Source organism: Martes martes (genome assembly GCF_963455335.1).
Source record: "Martes martes genome assembly, chromosome: 9".
Classification (NCBI taxonomy): Eukaryota; Metazoa; Chordata; class Mammalia; order Carnivora; family Mustelidae; genus Martes; species Martes martes.
Window position 1 is genome coordinate 58,961,755 of NC_137896.1, and position 25,048 is coordinate 58,986,802.

The following is a 25,048-nucleotide window of genomic DNA, read 5'->3' on the forward strand; positions in this document are numbered from 1 at the left end:
AGCTAAGGGCCGTGGTCCTCAGTGATTTCTGAGATGGCCTTTGTACAGGAACCAGGGGAAGCGGTAAACCTCCTCATCACATCTTATCCCACCGCCGATGTGCTGGGAGTGGGGAGCAGTGGGGTTAAGAGGTTTGGCAGGACTTGTGGGAAGGAGAGAGAAGAGAGATTTTATCCCCATCACGATGCTCCTGGTAGAGCTGTCATTCAAAGTCACAGTCTGTAGGAATAAATAATGGGGTAGCGGGAAATGGAAGGCAGGCCAAATGCCCTTGAGGGGTTCCCAGAGGGGGAACCTCCAGCAGCCAGGTGCTGCTTGGTGAGCCAGGTCCTTCCGACTGGGGATTACCGCGGTGCCAGGCAGGCTTACCCAAAGAGGAGGAGAGGAGGGAGGATGAGAGGCACAGAGGGAAGCATGTAGGGACAGAGGGAGGAAGAAGGGGAGGGAGAGCATCTAAGAAGGCCTTTGTCAAGCAGCACTCAGCCTGTCTCTGAGCCTCCATTTGGAGTCCCTGGGATGGCAGAGCTTGTCCTGCTGTCCACACCCTCCGCATTCCCCAAGACTTCCCTAGTCCAACCGCATCTTCTCAGAATATTTCAACTCTTCTCCCACTGCCCCTATCACCCCTGTCATGGATCCTTTATTACCATTAAGAGCCACCACCTACTTGCCATCTCAGACATGTCCTGGGTATCCCCAAACCATGTCCCATCTCCAGCCATCTGCTATGAATTCCTCCACCAGATCTCGGTTGACCTGGGAGGTCAGCTTTTCCCTTTGTAGGACATACATCAGCCTCTGGCCAGGCTCTAAGATCTGCTAACTGTGCCCGGACTCTCTCAGCAGCTCAGCTCCTGCGTGGTTTCTGGGACACATAGAGTGAGGACCTGCACCCACATCCCCCTGCTGGGTCTTGACACCTCAAGATCCTGGTGCCTTGTTTGTTCTAGAACAGCATATTCCTGCACTTGCCCTTCCTCTAGAAGGCTCCCCCGGGGACTCTGGCCTCAGCCGTGTTGAGGACACTCCTTAACCCTTGTTACACACACACCCCCTCTGACTACATCACCTCCTATTTGAGATCTGAATGCTTCTCAAGGGAAGATAATAATGTGGACTGGCAAAGGCCAGCAGAGCAGAAACTTACCGGTAAATGCCCAAGGAGAGGTGTGATACTGTCAGAAACATAGAGGATGCTGCCATCCGTTGTCACTGCAATGATGAAGCCGTCCAGTGCCTGCAGAGAATCCAACAGTGGAAGATTCCTTAGTGATGCCTTTGTGGAGGAGAATGTCACTGAAGCAAAGGGTCCCCTGTTATGACATTGACTTTGTTTTGCAGTTCTTAGAATATTTCCATGAATAACCTCACTATCCTTCTCAGCCTTGCACACAGGATGGTTTCATATGCAGAGTTCATCTAGCCCAGGCAAAGGGCTTGCAAAAGCACTAAAGGGCTCCCTGGAAAATTGGACCTCTTGGTATCCTTAAACTCAATTTAGCCATGGAAATTACTTAGGTAATTTAATGATAAGCATCCTGTTGGGCTGAATCAGAAACCTCACATTTACCATTAAAAAGATGTCAGTGATATTCGATGGTTCTTAGCCCCTGACCCCCAATAGCGCTTTGAGTTCAATTTACCAGAAGATATTGGACCTAGCAGGTGCATTAACAACTGTCAGTCAGGGTTGACCTCTGCCTACATTCACTGTCACAGAAGGAATGCCTCCCAGTGGAACTGTTTGTGGAGAACATTCTCATTACTTCCTGAGCATCTGCTGTATGTGAGCTCGCTGCTCTAGGTGCTTCTGATAGAAAAGGAGGTAGGCTGTGAATGTTTCCTCACGGACACTTTTGCTGTTTTGTTTTTAGATTCCTTATTGGATGCTCATGACGCTTTTATAAGACACATCTGAGAGTAGATTTCAAAAATTCAGACTGTGTAATCAGAGAAAGACAATTATCATATGATCTCTCTGATATGAGGAATTTGAGAGGCAGGGTGGGGGCTCTGGGGGAAGGGAAGGAAAAATAAAACAAGATGGGACTGGGGAGGAAGACAAATCATAAGAAAATCTTAACATCAGGAAACAAACTGAGGGTTCCTGTGGGGGTGGAGAGGGAGGGACAGGGTGGCTGTGTTATGGACATTGGGGAGGGTATGTGCTACGGTGACTGCTATGAAGTGTGTAAGACGGATGTACCCCTGGGGCAAATAATACATTACATGTTAATAAAAATAATTTTAAAAATCCTTAAAAATTAAAATTAAAATAAAAAAATTCAGACTGTGTCATTCAGCACTGAACGGGGTCATCCCGGCAATGGGCTCTACAGGGGCCCAGAATAGATGGAAAAGATTAAAACAAGGCCATCTCACCGGAAAATGAGTCTCTGAGGGAGTAATATGCTCAGGCGGACAGTTACTGCAAACCTATCACTTTGTACCGACCGTATCTTTGAAATAGGATCTTCCTCAAATATGAGACTTTTTCCGCCTTAAGAGAAAAAAAGTCACACTGAAATATGTGCTTAGAAAGTTCTGGAAACATTTTGTATGCACTCAGCTCATTCCTCCCAGGGGGTTACTGGCAGCCTGCCAGGCCAAAAGGGCACCGATTCGTTCAGTCTGGAGGGTGCAACTAGGTGCACTGCAACAGGAAGCAGAAATGGTCCGTCCACTAACCACGCATGAAGGGCACCGTGCCAGAACGGGAGAAAGCGCTCTTCACCAGGAAAACGAACACGAGGGTCATTTATTATTTTACACTTACATATTGCAGGATTTAAGACTGAAAAATATATTAAAGCGTGTCTCTTAAGTGGACCTCGTCCTTTTGGGTTCGTCAGTAGTTTTCAACAGGGGCAGTTTGGCCCCCTCTCCTCCCCACCTCTGTTGGGAGACATCTAGGGACGGCAACAGACGTTTTTGGTGGTCACTACTGGGGTAGGTGCTGTTGGCATCCAGTGAGTAGAGGCCAAGGATGCTTTGGAAAGTCCCACAATGCACAGGACACCCCCCGTAACAAAGAATGACGAGGTCCGAGGTGTCAATAGGGCCAAGGTTAAGAAATCCCGAATAAGATTTATGGGTCATGGTGAACCCAGAGGTACATCTTGGTTCCTTTTGTTTCTTTTCCTAATGGTTTTTTAGTTCTATTTGTGGCACTCCTAGAGATGAACTTTGAGAGACGGGGGCACTCTCCAGGATGTTGGCTGGACCTTTTTTGAAAATGCAGGGCGGCGTATTGGGAAGAGAAGCAGTTCAAATGATCTTCTTGTGCAGTGGGCCCAAGCCCCTCTTGGACTTGTAAAGCATGTGGGTGTTAAAAAACTGAAGGTATTTATAGATGGGAGGTAACTTTCATCAGGTCATTGGGGTCTCCCATTAAATGCACAAGAGGGGTGCTAAGTCACTACTTGGAGCACACTTGCCAGAGTTCTAGAGGATCCCATCAGCCCCATCTGAGGGACTCAGCAGACTCACTGCAACGTCTCAAAGTGAAGGTGACTGTGACAGCAGCTTCAGGGATGCCAAAAATGCCACCACGGCCCCAGTTTTATACCTGCCACACACCAGAAGGAAACAAAAACACCCCTTTCTGCCAATTCCTGATTCCTGATGCTTCCTGTGTTCTCCAGGGACAACCTCTGGGCTAAGACAAAAAATGGCTGTAGCTTTTCTTCTGAATACAATTCAGAAGAAATGCTACAAACCCGGTAGTGGCCAGCCAGCAAGAGCTGCCCCTTCGTCTGAGTCAACGTGTTCAGGAGCTTGTAGCCATCCTCTCTATCCGCTAACACAGTACCTGGCTGGCTGGTCTGCAGCCAAGGCACTTTTTTTCTTTCAAACCCCATGACCATGTGTGCATCCCCCCAGAGTCTGGGCTGGGGGCTTTCCGAGAGAAGAGGGAAGGAGGAGGAAGTCACATCAAGAGGGCACTGGTGGCTTAGCACCTCGGGGGCTGATGGGTTCTGTTCTGCTTTAAAACGGGAACCTCATGGTTACCAAGGCATGGCTTCTGAATTCCTCACAGTCCCTGAAATGGCTCTGGAAAAGGACAGGTTGTGTGGCTGGAAAGGGACACACACACATGAGTAAGCATTTGCCTAGTGGCAAATGGTGATAATCTCATCCTTTGGGGTCCCCTGGGGCCTGGGCCATTCAGAAGCTACTAGAAGTACGGTTACTCAGGGCCAGGTCTGTGTCTCCTGAAGAGCAACAGGTCAGAACAGAAGCTTAAAACAGAGATAAATCCGAAGTAGTACTGGGTGGGTTTCCCAGCCTCCTCAAAGCAGCAATTTGCCCAGAAGGCTAATCCCAGAAAGATTAACTTCAGACTTAATTCACTCATTGGGCATGATTCCTTCAGATTCGCTTCAAGAAGTCTATACTGGGAGCCAGAGAACGTGCAGAAGGACTATACATACCAATCTAAAATCTTACTTTTCTAGAAATTCTAGTCTCCTGAATCTCAGTCCTTTCAGCCCAAATATGTATCCATTTTTAACTTTCTAAAAGTCTTGTTTCCTCAGACACTTTTGATATCTTGAAACTCAGTGGGGGGAAGAAAAAGGAAGGATGTGCTACAGGCTCTTAAAAAGAGGCTGGGTTCTATAGGGTTATGCGTTTTAACTACTGTCCCTAAGAATTAAAAGATAAAACGGTTTATGTAAAGTAGCATAATGATGCATTAATTCAACATTATATTTCACAAGCTGCTCTAAATTTAACATACTTAAAATGCATTGCTTCTGGAGAAAGTTCTGTATTTTCTTTAAATATAGTTCCCATGTAGATTTAAGTATCTTTCATTTTATGCAAATGTTCATTAATGCGCTTATATTTCATAATATTTGGACATCTTCATTCTGGCATTTTCTTACTCCAGTACTTTCTGTTTTCTGCATAGTTAATCTATGTAAATTAAAGTTTACATCAGTCTTATACACGCACCTAAGATGAGATAAAGAAAGAAGCCACTTTCCAAAAACCCTGCCAGGAACCGCTGACATGTAGCCAGCATCTAACTTCCTTTCGCTGAGCTCATTTGTCTCGGTTTCCTCTTCAAGGGCCCAGACATGCCACGTCTGGAGCCTTCTCTCCCTCCACTGTCATGTCCATGCACTCCCTGCCTCATCCCCAGTTGAGACCTCAGAGTACCCCGCCACATAGAGACTCATCCTCATCTCTGCAGAGGGGTTTCAGCCAAATGTAAACACAGGACACTGAAGAAGGCCACTGGCTCAGCTCGGCCGGATTTCCACAAACACATCCCTGTAGATGGGTGTGGGCACCTAACTTTCTGGAGGAAGAAATGTGAGCATCTTCCTCAGCCCAGAAAGGGCGTGTGCTGGGTGGGAAGGCCCAGGGTCACTTATGGTAGACACCCATGCTGTGTTGATGTAATGTGGGCTCAAGTTAAAAGCCCAACTTTAAAAGAAGACTTTTGTTTTCAAAACGTGTTCTACTAAGGGAAACGTATAATCATTGCATTCTAAAGAGGAGACTCTGAGCCACAAAGACAGTGCAGAGATGGGCTTTTTCCTCCCTCTTTCCCCTCCTACCTACCTGCACCCTTGTCCCTCCTGGATCCCCCACTGGGTGTCCTTTGGTTGGGAGACCATGAGCGGGTTCACCCTGCACACACTCACATTCAGTTTTGGGATTCTTGCTTATATTGCCAAACTCAGTAGCCAAAAAACAAGCAATAGCATGCAGGGCTTCAAGGAGTGTCTGTTTCAAGACCTCTTTCCAGGGTCAAGAACAGTTGTTTGCTTCGGGCACCGGGTCTTATCTGGAACAAGCGGCTACATTTTGATTTGCGACCACTAATTAAGCTAATTGGAAAGCGCATTTCACCTCCAACATCAGCTGGGTGAATTCTTCATTACTGAGGAATGAAGGCTTCCAGTCCTGCTGAATATCACAGATTTCCGTTTGTGCTGAGACTTCTAAAAAAAAAAAAAACAACCCATAAATAAACGGTTATGTCAAAGGTATCTTGGAATTAGAATGGACAAACGAAGCACACTTATTTCTATGTAATTTTGTGTAAACCTCTGTGTTGTTTAATTAAAGAAGCCAGGATAAGGAAATAGGTTATCCTGATTTCCAAGGACTAGAAGTTTGGATGTAATGCGTGTAAAGGCGTCTCTCGATGTTTTCACATCATTTTAATGAGGCTTCAGGAGAAGAGAACTCCACCCTCGGTGTGGCCGTAGTCCCTGCCGGTAGCATGAGCACAGTGCTCTTGAATTCAGCAGTTGGGAGTTACAGTTGTCACCTATCAAGGCAATGGGAACAAAGACTGGGACGGTGGGACATGGTCCTAAGCTACAGCTTCATGGTCAAGGCAAAGCAGAACACTTTAGAGATCTGACATTTTCAAAATTCCAGACACACCTTAGGCTTGTAGTGAATGACTTCCCGTGTCTCTGCAGAATGTCATGTATTTTTCAGCATTTCCCAATACTGAAGTACAATGTGTCAGACAAATACATGTTACTTAGTTGCTTTTAAAGCCAGAATTTATTCTTCTCAAACCTTTTCTGAATGGATCTATCCCTTGCTTGTTTCTGCAACCACCTTGTACTGCAGATGTTATTCGTGTTTGTAAATTCAGTAGTCATTGGAATACAGAGGACACCTTAAGTACTCGAGTTCTTTCACATTTTTGAAAGTATATTTTGTTTTATTACTAAAATGTCTCTGATAAGATTATTACAAATAGCTCAAATGCTGTTATCAGTCATATTTGTTTTTCCTTCAGTTGATCCTCCATCTTTTTTTTTTTTTTAAGATTTTGTTTATTTATTTGATAGAAAGAGAGAGCGTAGTATTAAAAACTTGGCATCTGGAGGCAGACCGCCTTGTATAGGTATCTCACCACGCTGGCTGAACTTGGGTGAGTGGCCTAACATCTCTGTGCCTTGGTTGTCTCACTTGTGAAATAATATTAACTCAGGAGAGCTGCTGTGAAGCTCACATGTGTTCCTATACAAGAATCCTTAGAACAATGCCTGCCTGGCTCACAGGGAGCCCTGAATAAATGCCGACCATGGCATTCTCTGCTCTACTGCGGATGCTTGTGGAGTTCACGTCCATTTGGATTATAACTGAAGTTATTGTTTGTTTTTATTTTTTATTTAATCCAAATTTTGGTCTAACTGCTATATTTCTCCAGAAAATATTTGATGAATTTTCTGCTTTCTTTAGAACGTAAAATCACAGAGGATGAGTGAGATCCACAGGTGATCAGGGTTGCCTTTGAGGGGGCTGTGCAAAGTAGGCCTCAGTCTTTATAAAAAAGGTGAAGTAGAGATGGACGCTCCTGGTGTTAGGAGGCCGCATTTCTGCTGACTGATTCTTTCCAGGTCCCAATTTGACAATTCTGTAATTCTGCAGTGGATAGAGCCCAGCATAAATGTCACACTGATGAACTTGATCCCAGCTGTCCTATTTAACAGCTGTCCCGCTTCTCAGTGGCACTGACCTAGTTTGAGTAATTTGTGCAAAATATCTTAGTAATCGAACCAACCTGCTATTTCACTTAGCCAAATCATCATTTAGGAAACATAACCATTCTGATTAAATTATTGGGGCAATCGAATACTGCTGCAACACTTTATTCCAATCCAGCTTGATTATTCTTTCCTGACTTTTAACAAAAGCAATTAACATATTCTTTACACTCCCCTGGGCAGCTTTGGAAGAAAAAAGGAGGATATATCATTACTGTCATCTTTTTAATAGGTATATACAATTATTAAAGAATCAATAAAAGAATAGAAAGTATAATGAAACTTTCTAATGTCCTAGCTGTGCCCTCTTCCATGAAATCATCTTGTCTAGGAAAATGTTCTATGAAAGAGAAACATCACTGTAAGCACAGAAGAATCATAATTATCTCCTCAATAACCTGACATTTCTGACTTTATTATGTTTGGTGTCATGGTTAAGGAAAAAAAAAAAGAGAATTCTACTCTTCTTACTTGTTAATAGCTACTGAACCCTCTTAACCCCTCTCCAATTTATTTATTTATTTATTTATTTTTGGTACCACCCACAGGTGAGCAGCAGGGTAGGGTGGTCAGTGCTAAGAGGTAAAAGGGTTTAAAGGAAAAAGGTAAAAGGGAGAGAGGGTGATTTGAGAAAGACTTAAGTTCAAGGAAAGAGTCAAGTGGTAACTTCATATTATGGAATACTATATACCAATGAAAATGAACCAGCCACAATAATGGAAGAACAGATTAACCACATAAACATGGTGTTTGTAATCTATGATTTCATCTGAATAAGGTCCCAATAGCCAAACTCTAGTATTAGAAGTCAAAATAGAGATTACTTCTGGGGAAAGCAGAAGTAATAGGAAGGAAGGAGCATCTAGTGGAGAAGCTTATATTTACTGAGCTGGGTGTTGGATTCCTAGCTGTGCTTGCTAATATACAGTATGATAAGTAATTCAGTTGTACACTTATTATTTGTATATTTTCTGTAAGTATTAAAAAGCTTTTAAAAAGAAAGGAATGCTGGGATAATTGAGTATTAACAAGCAAAAGGATGAATTTCAACTCCCTGTCTTATGCCTTGTACAAAAAATAACTCAAAATGGATCAAATACCTAAATGCTCACCCTGTAGCTTATATGCTTGATACTTAATCTACGGCTTAAAACTAAAAAACTCTTAGAAGAAAACATAGGTGATGCAAATATTCATATGCTTAGATTAGACAATGGTTTCTTAGATAAGACACCTAAGACACACATAAACAAGCACAACAAAAAAAGATAATTGGACTTCAAACTTGGAAATGTTTGTGTGTCAAAGGACATCGGTAAAAAACTGAAAGGCAACCCAGAGACTGGGGGTTTTATATACATCAGATATATAATATTTGCAAATTATATATCTGATAAGGGTCTAGTATCCAGAATATATGAAGAACTCTTACAACTCAGCAACAAAAAGATAGATAATCCAATTAAACCATGGACAAAGGATTTGAATAGACATCTCTCTAAAGAAGATATATGAATGGCCAGTAAGTTCATGAAAAGCTCAACACTATTAATCTTTAGGGAAATGCAAATCAAAACCATAATGAGATAATTGCTTCATACTCCTTAGGAAGGCTATAATAAACACCACACACACACACACACACACACACACACACACACACACACATATCAGACAGTAACAAGCATTGGTGAGGATGTGGAGAAATTAACCCTTATATACCGCTTCTGGGAGTATAAAATTGTCCAGCTGCTACAGAAACCAGTTTGCAGTTCCTCAAAAAGTTGAACTTGAGTTACCACTGAACTGAGCAATTCTAATCCTAGATATAAGTCCAAGAGAACTGAAAATATATAACCATGCAAAGAACCATACATGAAGCATTATTCATACTGGTTAAAGAGTAGAAACAACCTAAAAGCCATCAACTGATACGTGGCTAAGCAGAATGTGGTATATCCATACAATAGATATTACTGGCCATACTGTGGAGTAAAACACAAGTGCTTGCCAAAATATGAAGGCTAAGTGAAAGAAGCCAGAAACCAAGGGCCACATATTGGATGGTTCCATTTGTATGAAATGCCTAGACTAGGCAAATCTAGAAGGAGCAAAAGTAGTTGAGTGATTGTCAGGATTTGGAGGGAGGGAAAATGGGCAGTGACCACTTTATGGGATGAGAAAATTAGTATTAATGGTGGCACAGTCTTTTGGATACACTTAAAACGATTGAATTATAAACTTTAAAATGGCGAATTTTATGGCACGTGAATTATCTCTCAATCAAAAAAAAATGGATTTAAAGTAAGTAAATTCACCGATTTTCAGTGTGTTTTTCCCACGGTGTAGCTCAGAAGGCCAAAGAGTTCAGGGGCCATGGCAGTGGGGGGGGTTGGAGAAACTAGTCCACTTTGGTGGAAGAATTCATTTGGAAAATGAATTCTTGGGCACTGCATCTCTTCCAAGCTGAATGAAAAATGCTTGCTGCAGACATTTTTAATCAAGATACTCCCACGGTTAAGGTCACTCCACTTAGGCTGGGTGTTACTTGTGAGGCTGCTTTGGATTCTCTCCTCTGGCTAATAAAGCAATTTGGGAGGAGAGTGTCCTTTCCCAAACCTGCTGGAGGTGGGATATTAAAGAGGGTGGAGTGCCTTTGCAAGAGGAAGCCCGTGACTGATGAGATTGGGCTTTGCTGGAAAGAGAGAAGCAAGCAGCAGACCAGCTTGATGCAGTCATCACCAAAAAAAGGGCAGGAATGGAATAAAAATGGAGGAAAACGTAACCTTTACCATTGTGTTTCTGCAAAAATCCAATGACCTTTTCCAGCACGGTGGTTTTGTCCATTTTCCGCGTGTTGCCAGGGAGCATGGAGCTAAGTTCTTTGATGAGAACATTGAACTGGTCCCGACGCTTCTTCTCAGACTTGTTTCGAGAAGCTCTGTAAACACAGAACACACAGGTTACTGGAACATTCCACTCCATAAAGGCTTTATTATGAAATGGAGGTACTTTCCATCAGAGTGTGTTCTGTTGTGATCATCTTATCAGAACCCTTTCAGGGAAAGTAACGTTCGCCACATTTCAGAGTTGGGTAATGGGGACAAAAAAAAATGTTTTGCCAGACTCTTGGCCACAAAGACAGACAGTGTTAATAAGCAAGTTCTGACTCAGATGCAAAAATCTTACACAGATTAGCTCTGTTGCCAGATGCTGCTTGCTCTGACTTCATGGAGCTTTAAACTTCAGAGAGCAAATGACATGCTGTGTACACGGCTGCAGCCCACAGGGTTTTGCTCTGAAAGCCCTTCCCTGGGCTCTAACCACGTCCCCTCCACCCCAGAGCATGCAGCCCTCAGCATCAGGTTATAAGGGTAAGCCAGGTGCCCTGAGTGTCTGGCAGAGAGCCGTGCCACACAGGGCATATGTCCTGGCCTCTGCCCCAGAGCTCATCATCCTGTGGGGAGACAAGGCACATCCCACACGAAAACGACTGCAAAACCGTGCTCGACCTGGGGCCAACGTATGACAGAGAGTGCGTATGGCTGTCAAGCTGCTAAGCAGATGAACCTTGACAAGATGACATAGAGGAGACTTACATGCATAATACTTAAGAAGCCAATCTGAAAAGGCTACATACTGCACAGGTTCCAACTATATGACATTCTAGAAAAGGCAAAACTATGGAGACAGTGAAAAGATCAGTGGCTGCCAGGGACTGAGCTGGGGATGGATAAATATGTGGGGTACAGAGGGTTTTTAGGGCAGTGAAATGCCTTGTATGATATGATCATGGTGGACCCACATCATCTTACATTTGGCCAAACTCACAGAATGTACGACACCAGGAGCGGGTGCTGATGTCAAGTGTGGACTCTGGGGGGTAATGATGTGTCAGCATGGGTTCATCCACTGTATCCACTGCAAGCTGTTGGTAATGGGGAGGCTGTCCGTACACAGGGACAGGGGATATATGGGAACTCTCTGTACCTTCTGTTTGGTTTTTCTGTGAACTTACACCTACTCTAAAAAAAATAAATCTATTTAAAAAACGACACACTACACTGCACATCTACACAGAGATCAAAGTAGAGCCACTTGGCTTGAGGGGAGGTGACCTCTGAGCAAGCCTGGAGTCCTCAGGAACTGGAACAGGAAAACACAGCTATATGGGTCGTTCTATAGATAGTCAAACAAGGAGCATGTGTCGCAGGAAGCCTGCCCTTGCCCTGGGAAGCAGCACCACTCTAGAGGTCTTGATCTTTAACCACACACCACAGACCCAGGGGCTGGCTCTCCACCCCATGGGACTAGCCCCTCATCAACAGTCACTTTAACCGAAGGTGACTGAGAGTGGACCCACCTTCCTCGTTTCATCCAGGATGGACTTGTTCCACAGTCAGCTCACTGGGAGGGCAGGGGCCTCAGCTGCGGGGCTCATTGAACTGGTCTACCTGATGCTCTCGGCACCCTGGGGCCTGGCATCAAGGAGCCCAGGGCAGCTGATGACTTATCAGGAGGCTACTGGCCAATGTGCAGTCAGGACAGGGTGCTGGTGGCTTGTGACAGTTCAGCAAATTCCCATCAGAGGGCTGCACCTCCCTTGGGGTCCGTATCCATACCGACAGGTATCAGTGTCAATAAAGATTCTGCTTCCCCAAACAGCCCCTGCAAATATAGGGACACAGGGCAAATATCCTCTTCTTAGATGTCACAGGGCCATAACCACCCTGCTTGTCTCTACTAAGGACACACGACCTGCCTTTAATTCAACACACCTGTGGGCAAGCTGTCCTTTGTGATTATATCTCGGTTTGGGTTCTTTCCTGATAATACCTGAGGCAATTCTTCAAAGCTTACCTCAAGTGTGTGATCACCACCCATACATAAACATCTCCTTTTCCTGACTTTTCCCTCATTCCTAACCTTCTTGGATTTGGGGGAGGACCTGACACCCTTAAAGGGTTCCGACAAAGGCCTCATTCCTAGCCAAGTAACCACCCTCATATATGTCTTCTCAGAGTCACAGACTGAATGCAGGTGTCCAAGGAACACACTAAGGTAGCTCTTGCGAGTCTAGAGTAAAAAGCATTATGTTCAAACACACAGGAGAGAAGAAAGGAACCTTTTAACTTTCCGACTGACTGTCTATGCATTATAAATAATTTTTTGGCCTAGATTTGAAAGAATGACATGAGCCTTCTTAGCCAAAAAAAGCTCTGCTCCTGTCCTAGTTTGCCCATTATAAATTATTTGTGAGCCGATAACACCCAGCTCATTATTACTCTGTTCTCTTCTTCAATGGGTGTAATGACAACCAACATGGCCTGGCAGAGAATACGATGAAGGCTTATATCATTAGTGACAGAAACACAAGCTTGTTTCCGTCAGCCTCCGCCTGAGACACACTATGGTGCCCACTGGAAATCGGTCACTGTCAGCTGGATCTGTGGCTCTGAGGCAAGAGAAAGAAAATGAGCCTCGAGTGACCTTATTTCCGATAAGGAGGTCGTCTTGGCAGGCCCCAAGACACCACACAGAAAGCACTGGGACAACCAGCCGAAAGACCCTTCATCAGCCTCTGGCTTTGATTTTTCCTTCACATCATTATTTACATTCAGTAAAATCCATCCACTTGAAGTGTACGGTTCAATGAATTTTGGAAATTGTGCAACCACCACCCAAACTCAGAGACCGAACAGTTCCCTCGCCCTGAAAGGTATTCTCCTGCGTCTCTGTGGTTGAGCTCCCCTTGATGACAGCCACAGGAAACCAGTGATCTGCTGTCACATTAGTTTTGCCATTTTTAGAATTTCATGTAAATAGAATCAGACAGCATATAGTCTTGAATGTGCAGTTAGCATTAGGTTTTTGAGATTCATCTGTGTTGTCGTACACGTGAATATTCCTTTTGACGGCTGAGTAGTATTCCATGGGGTTGTTTCCAGTTCAGGGGGATGGAGAATAATGCTGATCGGAGTATTGACATCCATGTCTCTACATAGACACGGGCACACATTTCTCTTGGGTAAATACATAGGTGTGAAATTGCTGAGTCATAGTCTTAGTGTATGTTCCCTGAGATTAGATCCTGCCATGCGGTTATGCCGAGTGGCTGGACTGTGTCTGCATGTCCACCAGCAACCTAGGAGGGCTTGTGCTCCTCCACAGACTTGTCAACATGTGGTATTGTCAGTCTGTTCTCACCTTGGGCATTGTGATGTTCCTCAATGTAGTTTTAATTTGCATTTTTCTGATTTAGTTTGCATTTTCTGATGACTAATGACACTGGACACCCCTTCACATGCTTCATGTTGTTTCATGTATGTTCTTTGGTGAAATGTCTGCTCAAATCTTCAATGGGGTTGTTTGTCTTATTGAATTGAAGAGAGAGAGGAAGGAGGGAAAGAAAGGAGGGATGGAAGGGAAGAGATGTGTGTGGGTGTGGGTGTATGTGTGTGCGTGTGCATATGTGTGGGTGTGTTAAATACACGTCTATACAAGCCTGACCCTTTGGTTTTGAATGCAGGGCTCAAAAAGCCCCAGGTGATCTTTTCTGGGGTCCCTAAAGGACAATGGTTCCATTGATAACATTCATCCCGCACTTACTATGTAACGGGCACTGTTTTAAATGCTTTACTTCTATTAATTACTTTCATCCTCGCAATGACCCTTGAAGATAGATGCTCTAATTCCCAGTTCACAGATGAAACAGCTGAGGCACTGAGATGTTGTGTGACTCACTGAAGTCACATGACCAGGAAGTGGTGGAGCTGGCTGGCCTGTGTGCCTGCGCTGTGAAGCAGTGCATTCCCCTGTCTCCTCCAGCTCCCTCCAAAACCATCACGAAGCTATCTGTTACAGAGCCATGCACCAGTGCTCTGGGAGCACAGAACTAAGAGTGACAAATTCTGGCTGCTTGAGGTTATAGCTTAGAAACTAAACATTTTCTGCAGAAAAATGGCATTGCATGCTAATGGGATGATGGCGTTTGTGTTCAGGGAAGAATACTGCAGAAAAATACTGCAGAAAATACTAAAAACAGCCAACTGAAAGAAGCTTAGAGTCTAGAGGAAGAGAGGCAAGTCACACATCAGGGGCAATGTGTTAAGGGTTAGGTGAGAAGTTTAGACAAACTGCCGAAGGAATTCTCGAGGGAAGGAGAGCAGCCATGCCAGGTGGTCAGGGAAGCATCCAGGGACTGGGCTGATGCAAGGTGGCCCGGAGGGGTGGGCGGGCAGGTGGTGGGGAGACAACCAGTGAAGAGCTGCATCGTCAGCTTTGCCCGAACAGTTGGAGATGTGGGAAAGTAAAGTGAGAGAGAGACAAAAAGAGTGAGACCAGCCACGGTGTCTAGAAGCCAGTATAGGTGATCTGATCTCGGCTTGTGGATGAGTTCAGGACAGGGTACCGATGGGCAGTCTGGGGGAGAGAGAAAAGGTTAGGACATCAGGAGAAAGGGGAGAGGGACCCCGCTCAGGGGTAAGTGAGCAGAGACTGACAGAGAGGTGAGGGTGGCCGGCCCAGTACCACAGTGCCCTGCGTGGCTTCGGGCTGTGCTCCCCAGCTCAGTACTAACCAAACCTCCCGTGACAAGCACCAGGGAGAAAGCAGGGGTCAGAGGCAAAAGAGCCTCACCTGAATTTCATTTGTCTAAGGAAAAGTAATGCTGTTGATACATACCTTTAAAAGCCCTACTTGCAAAATGAACATACAGTAAACTTAACCTTTTCTTTTGTGCACAGTTCTATAAATTTTCACACATGTGTAAATTCGTGTAACCAGGATCACAACCAAGAGACAGAAGTTCCCTCTAAAGCTCCTTCATTCTCTCCACATCTGTAACCCCAGGCAACCCCTGTCCTGTTCTCCATCACCATGCTCTCTCTTCTGGAGTGTCATAGAAATACAACCATACAGCACATAATCCCTAAGCCTGGCTTCTTCTACCCACAGAAATGCCTTTGGGATTCATTCAGATTACTGTGCCTATCAGCACCTTGCCCCTTCTTAGTGCTGAGCACCGGTTTTCTGTCATATGGATGTCCTGCAGCTGGTCTATCCATTCATCTGCGAAGGAAATTCAGGTTGTTTCCCATTTTGGGGGTGGTTATGACTAGAGCTGCTGTATACATTTGTGTATAGGTTTTTTTGGGGTGTGGACACAAGTTTTCAGCTCTCTGAAAGGAGTAACCTGGATCCTATGGAAAATGTACATCTAACTTCATAAGAAACTTCCAAGTTGTTTCCCATAGTGGCTTTACCATCCTACCTCCTCACCAGCCACGAAGGAGGGATCCAGATGTTCTACGTCCTCAAGGGGAGTTACTATTGTCAGTACTTGTAATTTAGCTAATCTAAAAGATATGCAGTATTGTCTCACTGGGGCTTAAATTTGCATTTATCTAATGGCTAATGATGTTCTCTTTTTTTGGCCATCTGTATATCTTCTTTGGTGAAGCATCTGCTCATGTCTTTTGCCCATTTTTAAATTGGGCTTTTTGTCTCCTTACTGTTGAGGGCTGGGTGTCCTTTACATATTCTGACGCCAGTCTTTTGTCTGATATACGATTTGTCGCTAGTTTCTCACAGCTTGCCTTTTTATTCCCTTAATGGTGTCTTTCACAAAGTCAAAGTTTCTCATTTTGATGAAGTCCAATTTCACAATTTATTTCTTTTGTGGATTGTGGATTGGTGTCAGGTCTGGGCACCCTCTGCCCAGCCGCAGGCCACAGAGATGGCCTCCTGTGTATTCCTCCTGGAGCTCTACACAGTTCACGTGTCACGATCCACTTTGAGCTCATTATTTTTATAATATGTAAGGTTTTGGTTGAAGTTTGTTTGTTTGTATGTCGTTGTCCAATTGTCAACTCCATGAAAGAAAAGACATTTCTACATGGGATTACCTTTGAGCCTTTGTAAAAAAATCAGTTTGTCATATTTCTGTGGGTCAGTTTCTGGGTTCTCGATTCTCTATTCTATCTCATTGACCAATGTTTGGATCGATTCCTCCACCAATACCATGCTGTCTCCATTATTGCAGTTTTATAGTAAGTCTTAAAATCAGATAATGTGATTCCTCTAATCAGATAAAGTTGTTCCTCTTTTTCAAAGTTATTTTTCAAAACTATATTAGTTTCTCTGCCTTTCCATTACATTTTACAATTAGTTGTGTATATCTACAAAGAGTTCTGCTGGGATTTTGATTGGAATTGCTTTAAATCTATGGACCAATTTGGGAAAATCGGTATCTTTATTCTGTTGAGTCTTCCAGTCATAAACACAAGACATCTTTCCATTTATTCAGGTCTCAGTGATTTCTACTACGAGCATTTTGAAATCTTCACATAGATAACTCACATATGTTTTATTCAATTCATACCTTAGTATTTCATTCTTTTGGATTGGTTATAAGTGGCATTGTGTTCTCAATATCAGTTTCTAATAGTTCACTGTTGGCCTACAGAAAGGTGATTCATTTGTGTGTTGACCTTGTATCCTGTGATCTTGCTAAATTTACCTATTAGTTATAGGAGTTTATTTGTTTTGCTAAGTCTCTTGGGATATATCTTGGGATAATATCTATATTCTATATCTTGGGATATAGAACATCTTGGGATGTTCTATATATACAAACATGTCATCTGTCAATAAGGGAAGCATTATTTCCTTTTTTCCAATCAATGTGTCTTTGATTTCTTTTACGGTCTTATTGCTTTGGCTAAGACATGCAGTATGACATTGAACAGGAGTGATGACAGCAGATACGTTTGTCTTATTCCCCATCCTAGGGGAACACATTCAATCTTTTGCCAGTAAGTATATCAGCTGTAGGTTTTATGTAAATGTCCTTTATCAGGTTAAGGAAATTCTCTCCTATTCCTAGTTTTCTGGGAGTTTATAACAAAAATACAAGTTGAATTCTGTCAAATTTTCTACTTCATTGAATATGATCCTGTGGTTTTGGTTTTTCTTCTTTACCCTGATAACTTGATGGATGACAATGATTGGTTTTTGAATATTGAACAGCCTGTCATTCCCTGGATAAAACTCCAATTGGTCATGTTGTATTTTACATATATTTGTATGATATATGCATATATTACACACATATATACTCGCTCATGTTTTGTTGAGGATTTTTACATTTGTGTTCATGAAGGATATCTGTCTGTAGTTTTCTTTTCTTGTACTCCCTCCCGGCCCACTCCAGGTAATGAGAATCTCAGAAAATAAGTTAGGAAGTATTTCCTCCTCTTAACTTACTGGAAAGGACTGTGTAGAATTGGTGATATTTTCTTTTAATGTTTGGCAGAATTCAAACATTGATGGTTTGATGGTTCCCAGTGGATCCATCTGGGTCTGAGATTTCTTTTTCAGAAGATTTTTAACTACAAATTCAATTTCCTTATTTGGGACACTTTAGGCTTTCCATTTCACCTTGTAGGAGTTTTACCTCTCATCTAAGTTGCCAACTTTACATGATTACAGTTGTTTATAGTATTCCCTGATGACCCCTTTAATGTCTGAAGAGTGTGTAATAATATCTCCTTTTTTATTTCTGTTATTGGTAATTTGTGTTTTCTTTTCAGTCATTCTTGCAAAAGGCTTACCATTCTTACTGGTTTTCTTTTAAATCACCTTTTGGTTTTTCTCTATTATTTTTCTGTTTTTCAATCTTATTGATTTCTGCTCTTATAATTTTCATTCTTCTTTTTGTTTTGAATTTATTTTGCTCTGCTGTTTATAGTTTCTTAAGGTAGAAGCATAGTTACTGATTTGAGACCTTTACTCTTTTCCACTATAACCATTCAATGCTATATATTTTCCTTTAAGCACTGCTTTAGCTGCAACCTACAAGTTTTAATATGTGGTATTTTTATTTTTGTTCAGTTCAAAATATTTTCTAAAACTCCTTGAGACTTCCTCTCTAACCTTTGAATTACTTAGAAGCCATACTGTTAATTTCCGAGTTTTAGAGGTATTGTTCTTGCCCTCTTTCTGTTTATAATTTAATTTCATTCATCTAGACTTCTTTATATTTATTTTGTGAAACAGGATTTGGTGAGTATCCAATGTGTACTTGCAAAGAGTGTGTATTCTGCTATTGCTTGGTGGAGTGTTCTGTAAATGTCAAGAAGTTCCTGTTAGTTTTTTTAAAGATTTTATTTATTTATTTGACAGACAGAGATCACAAGCAGGCAGAGAAGCAGGCAGAGAGAGAGGAGGAAGCAGGCTCCACGCTAAGCAGACAGCCCAATGCAGGGCTCGATCCCAGGACCCTGGGATCATGACCTGAGCCGAAGGCAGAGGCTTCAACCCACTGAGCCACCCAGGTGCCCCAGTTCCTGTTAGTTGATGTTGTTTTTCAGTTCTTCTAAACCCTTGCTGAATTTCTATCTACTAGTTCTACTACTGATAAGCATATTAAAGACATATTTCAGTTCTTTATGCTGTGCTTCATGCATTTTGGAGCTCTGTTAGGTGTATACACATTCAGAATTGTTAAGGGTTCTTGGTAAACTGACTATCATTATGTAACGCCACTCTTTATTCCTGGTAAATTTTTGCTCTGAAATCTACTTTATTTTATATTTTATATTAATACAATCACTCTGGCTTTCTTTTCATTAATGTTTGTGTGGTATATCATTTCCCACAGTTTTACTTTGAGCCTATTATATCATCATATTTTAAGCAAATACTTTGTGAACAGCATATGGTTAAGTCATTAAAGAAATTCATTCTGACACTCTCTTTTAGTTGGCACATTTAGATCACTTAGAGTTCATGGGATTATATGTTTGGATTTAGGTGTACCATTTTACTGTTTTCTGTTTTGTTTTATTTTCATTCTTTGTTTTTTGTTGTTGTTTTCTATTTCTCTTATCTTGCCTTCTTCTGGATTGTTTATTTCATTTTAATTTATTTAATTTAAAAATATTTCATTTTAGTCTATCGTGTTTTTATTTACTATAGTTCCTTGTATAGTATCTAGTAATCACTCTATGGATTACAATATAAAAACTTATCATTTCAGGGCCAACCTAGACTATTTTACCATTTCAAGTAGAATGTAGAAACTTTATTCCATTTAGTTCCCTATATCCTCCCTCCCTTCATGTTGTAGTTATCTTATGCACGATATCTACATATGCTGAATCATATCAGATTATGTTACTTTTCCCAAATGTCAGGCTATCTATTCTATGTAGCCAGATATTTACCATTTCTGTTACTCTTCCTCTATATCTCTTATCCCAAGCTTCCATCTGGTATCATTTCCTTTCTGTTAGAAAAACTTCCTTAGAAATTCTTTCAGAGCAGGTCTACTGATAAAAAAACTTTTAGTGATTTTTTTAATTAAAATTTTTTCTTTATTTATTCGACAGACAGAGATCACAAGTAAGCAGAGAGGCAGGCACAGAGCGAGGGGGAAGCAGGCTTCCTGCTGTGCAGAGAGCCCGATGCAGGACTCCATCCCAGGACCCTGAGACCATGACCTGAGCTGAAGGCAGAGGCTTAACCCACTGAGCCACCAGGCGCCCTGTTTTTTTTTTTTTTTTTTTTTTTTTTTTTCATTTGAAAATGTCTTCACTGACCTTCATTTCTGATGGATACTTTTACTGGATCTAGAAATCTGGGCTAATGTTTCTCTTCCTTCAACTTTTAAAAAATACTGTGTCACTACCAGATGGCTTCCATGGTTTCTGATAAGAAATCCATAGTGCTATTTAGATTTGTCCTATGTAGCTGGTCTTGGATCTTGGGTGGTGGTCTGTCCTGCAGTTCAGATCTGAAAGGCTATGGTACACTAAGGTCAGACCCATGCATATTCAGTTTGGTGGTGAGCTCAGATCTTATAACCCTCTTTATATGGTCACTGCCCTGAGCTGCTACTTCTCAGATCTCTGCCCAGTATTATTTTGGTTCCCATGGCTCCCTTTTCGTTCCTCTGGTCAGAAAGCTGGTTCTTAAATAATCCAATCAAGAAATGGGCAGAGGACATGAACAGACATTTGTGCAAAGAAGACATCCAGATGGCCAACAGACACATAAAAAAGTGCTCCACATCACTCGGCATCAGGGAAATACAAATCAAAACCATAGTGTGATACCACCTCACACCAGTCAGAATGGCTAAAATGAACAAGTCAGGAAATGACAGATGCTGGAGAGGATGCAGAGGAAGGGGAACCCTCCTACACTGTTGGTGGGAATGCAAGCTGGTGCAACCACTCTGGAAAACAGCATGGAGGTCGCTCAAAAAGTTGAAAATAGAGCTACCCTCTGACCCAATAATTACCCTACTGGGTATTTACCCTAAAGATACAAATGGTAGTGATCCGAAGGGGCACGTGCACCTGAATGTTTATAGCAGCAATGTCTACAATAGCCAAACTCTGGAAAGAACCTAGATGTCCATCAACAGATGAATGGATAAAGAAGATGTGGTATATATATATACAATGGAATACTATGCAGCCATCGAAAGAAATGAAATCTTGCCATTTGCGATGACGTGAATGGAACTAGAGGGCATTATGCTTAGCAAAATAAGTCAATCGGAGAAAGACAACTATCATATGATCTCCCTGATATGAGGAAGTGGAGAAGCAACATGGGGAGCTTGGGGGGTAGGAAAAGAATAAATGAAACAAGATGGGATCGGGAGGGAGACAAACCATAAGAGACTCTTAATCTCACAAAACAAACTGAGGGTTGCCGGGGGGAGGGGGGGGCGGGAGAGGGTGGTGGGGTTATGGACAGTGGCGTGAGTGTGTCACTTTGATGTGATCTAACATTAAAAAAGTATTAAAAGGAAACTATACTGCATATCAACATGGAGTTTACTAAATCAATAAAACTACTCTTCCTATCCATTGAGGGTAACTTGGGCATCCACACTGGCCCGGCTAGGGCACACAGGGTGAGGGGCAGAGGTGTAGGCTCCCAGAGTTCTGGAATTCCATAGGATTATTGTACCTGCTGTTCAGGAGCTAAGCGAGATTTAGCACAGCAGCCAGCATTCTTACAAGGTGACCTTGCTTATGGTATATCAAGAGGACTTAAGGAAGGAGAGGCACTGTGGAAAGGAAGGTGGGAGAGAACCATGGTTCTAAGTTCAGGTGTTGTGCAAGGGGAACATACTTATATACACACATGCACACACACAAACACACCCCTCTTTCATTTCTCCGATAGGTGGAACCTTGAAGGCCCTTCTGTTGCAGGGGATTTCATGAGGCATATTATATAAACCATGCTCAATGTTTCTCTCCCCTCCTTGGTGAGGAGATGATCACAGATGTGGATATTTAGTGTACAAGACTGGGCTTTACACTCAACCACTCAAGGATTGCTGTAGCTGGATGGGGAGCAGGTCCTTCTGAGACGCTTATGGCACAGGCCAGGAAGGAAGATGTTTATGTCCTATCCCCCTAGGAGAGACCCCATGGCAGGGATAGGGAATTTGGGCAGGCAGGTAAATGTAAATATGCTCTTATAGGTTTGTGTCCCCGGCCCTCTCTAAATTCACAAAGGCACATGACAATGGTGCAGTTACATTTTATATGTCACCAAAAATCCTGGGTTTCCCTAAAGGGAAGAAATGAAAAATCATGGTATCAGAACTTCTGATCTGTGAACTAGATCAAGAATAAAGATAAAGTCAGTGAAAAGAGGAAAAAATTACTATCATCATGAGGGGACTCTTCCTTTTTTTTTTTTTTTTAAATATTTTATTTATTTATTTGACAGAGAGAGATCACAAGTAGACAGAGAGGTAGGCAGAGAGAGAGAGGAGGAAGCAGGCTCCCTGCTGAGCAGAGAGCCCGATGCAGGACTCGATCCCAGGACCCTGAGATCATGACCTGAGCCAAAGGCAGAGGCTTAACCCACTGAGCCACCCAGGCACCTGGGGACTCTTCCTTTTAACCTACTTCATGTGCAGACAGGTTGGGCTGGTGGGCATCTTCTGCTTAAGCCTCTCCAGCATCTAGAGAGACAGTATCTGTAACACCAGACACACTTCCATACTAGGATCTCTTCCTGATGTTTAATTCCAAGGATGCCATCTTTTAAATTGGCCCCCACAAGTCTAGTTCTGTTAACTGAGTAGATAGAATGTGCTGATGAGGAAAAAAAAGGATGCTTTTCTGAATCACACGTGGTTGGCCAAATGGAGTAAAAGCCTAAAAAATCAAATGCTACCCAATAAAGTTGGAAGGCAGTGGCCAGAACTGGTGACAGAAGCACTGGTGGGCTGCCCTTGCTGCCAAGAGCAGCTGGGTTTTTGAGGAAAGGTATAACAATAGGTCTATAAGTATGCAGTTCTATGTAGAGTGACTCTTTCCTACAGAGAGTCTCCATGGAGACAACGTGAAAGGCAATTTATGAGGCATATTAGTTTCACACTTACAGGTACCACTGGAAGTTAAAGAGTGGTTGGGGTAGCAGAGAATCAGGATGGTACAGCTTAGCTAAAGGAGTATTAGACAAATTTCCAGAAAATGTGAATTCTCGTCCTGGTTCTGCCACTTAAGCCTAGAGAGAGTGGACAATGCATTCCCACCTCCACAGGCCTTAGGTTCCTTTTATAAAATAGTGAGGACAGTGATATGTTGATTTCAAACCAGAGAATTATAAAAATTTTCTGAAATTCCTTCTCCATCAGAAGATGAGTTCTAAACCCCCCTTCCTTGAGTTGGGCTGGCTGACCTCAGTGACTTGCATCTAGAGAACAGACCACAGCACGAGGGAACTGCTTGACTTCCAAGGCCAGGTAGTAAGAGGACACACAGCTCCCTTCTGGCTTTCTCACCCATGCATGCATGCCCTGGAACATAGTCACCTGTTGTGAGGAAGCCACCTCCACATGGAAAGCCACAGTCCCAGCTGACAGCCTACATCAACCACTAGCTATGGAAGAAAGCATGTCTTTGGGTGGTTGCAGCTTACCATCTTTTTTTTTTTTAAAGATTTATTTATTTATCATAGAGAGAAAGAGAGATGTGTGCATGTGTGCATGTGAGAAGAGGAAGAGAATCTTAAGCAGACCCCCCGCTGAGCACACAGGGTGAGGCAGGCTCTATCCCATGAGCCATGCCATCACAACCCCAACAGAAACCAAGAGTGAACGCTCAACGGACCAAACCACCTGGGCACTCCTCCAGCCCAGCATCTTTGAGCTGCTCTAGCCGAGACTACAGGGAATAGCATTCCCTGCCAGGCCCCATCCCAGCTGAAGATCCATGGGCAAATGAATGCTATCATTCTAATCTTTCCATTTTGGAGAGGTTTGTTACACAACAACAGATACACGGGAAGAGTTAATGCCTAAGGCAACGACTGGGTGATGCCCAAGAATCCTTCTAGACCAGGAACTCTGGAGTATCGAAACTGGGCTAACTAATTTCACATTATAGGATGAGACAGAAACCGATCAGCATGCAGACTTGGTCTTTCAAACCCGAGAATTATAAACCGAGCAAAATGAACCTGTCTGCAAAGGACAGGTTTGGATTGGGTCTTACACTTCTTTTGAAGTCTCCGCAAAATGTTTTGGGGAACTTGAAACACAGGGAGTGGTTGAGGAAGGATCCAATATCCTCCACAGTAAGACAGCTGTATCCATGAAAGGTTAACTTCCATGAAGAATCAGTTAGGGTCTGATCAGCCGCATGAACAAAGACCTTAGAAGAGGATTCCTCTTAAAATTTGAAGGGCACTGTAGATAAACTAGATGGGAAATATGTCAGAATATTAACAGTGGCTCTCTCTAAGTAGCGATGGTTATGAATGAGCTTTGTTGACTTTTATTTTTTTAAACATTTCACTGTTTTTCAAATGTTGTTTTGGTGTTTTTTCATATGTAAGAAAATGTGCAACAATGATAGGAATAAAGTTGATAAAAGACAGTATTGGGCAAAGGGTGTTCCATGGAAAATCATGAAGAATTATTTAGAGAAAAAAGAAGGACTACGGCCAGAGAAGTTTATTTTGTTGTTACTAATCTGGGTTTGTTTGTTTTTTTTTCCAGATAATTTTTAAAATTCACAGTTACCTAAAATAGAACAGACTTTGGGTTATTTGCTAATTGCCATCTTAGTATTTTGAATGTGCTAAGGAGCCTTGACACTCTCCAAAAGGGAGGAAAAAGTAGATAGTATGGCCCAAACTTATATTGGGGGGCATTTCTTCAGATTAGTGTTTCCCATTCTTGGAAACTCTGTCATAAAGCAAGGTCCATTTAAGGTCAATGCAGACCTCTCCTGGGCCCAGGCCTGGGTCCTTGGGACAGGTGCACACCTCCTCATGTCTATGAGCCGGGCAGCCTCCTCCACCCCCAAACCGTGGGGGCTGGGGACACCACTGAGCTCAGGAGCTCGGTTCAAGGAGCGAATGTCACCTGGACGTGTGGAGATAGAAGTCACCCCACATGGTGCTAGGTGAGTTAGGCTGGTGTTGCCCTCATCCCCTGGAGAATTCTGGAGTATATTTTCTACTGCAGAGATTGGTGA

General features: G+C 42.7%; 1 protein-coding gene across 1 annotated transcript in view; it reads right to left on the bottom strand.

Annotated features, from left to right (window-relative positions):
- NPAS2 (neuronal PAS domain protein 2) overlaps positions 1-25,048 on the bottom strand; it is a gene marked incomplete at its 5' end in the record, with an annotated part of 158,297 nt that overhangs the window by 49,820 nt on the left and 83,429 nt on the right. The window contains 4 exons of the mRNA XM_080813625.1: positions 1,148-1,237; positions 5,866-5,957; positions 10,319-10,467; positions 11,342-11,454. Coding sequence (XP_080669751.1) covers positions 1,148-1,237; positions 5,866-5,957; positions 10,319-10,467; positions 11,342-11,454 — 444 coding nt within the window. The remainder of the gene's footprint in view (positions 1-1,147; positions 1,238-5,865; positions 5,958-10,318; positions 10,468-11,341; positions 11,455-25,048) is intronic.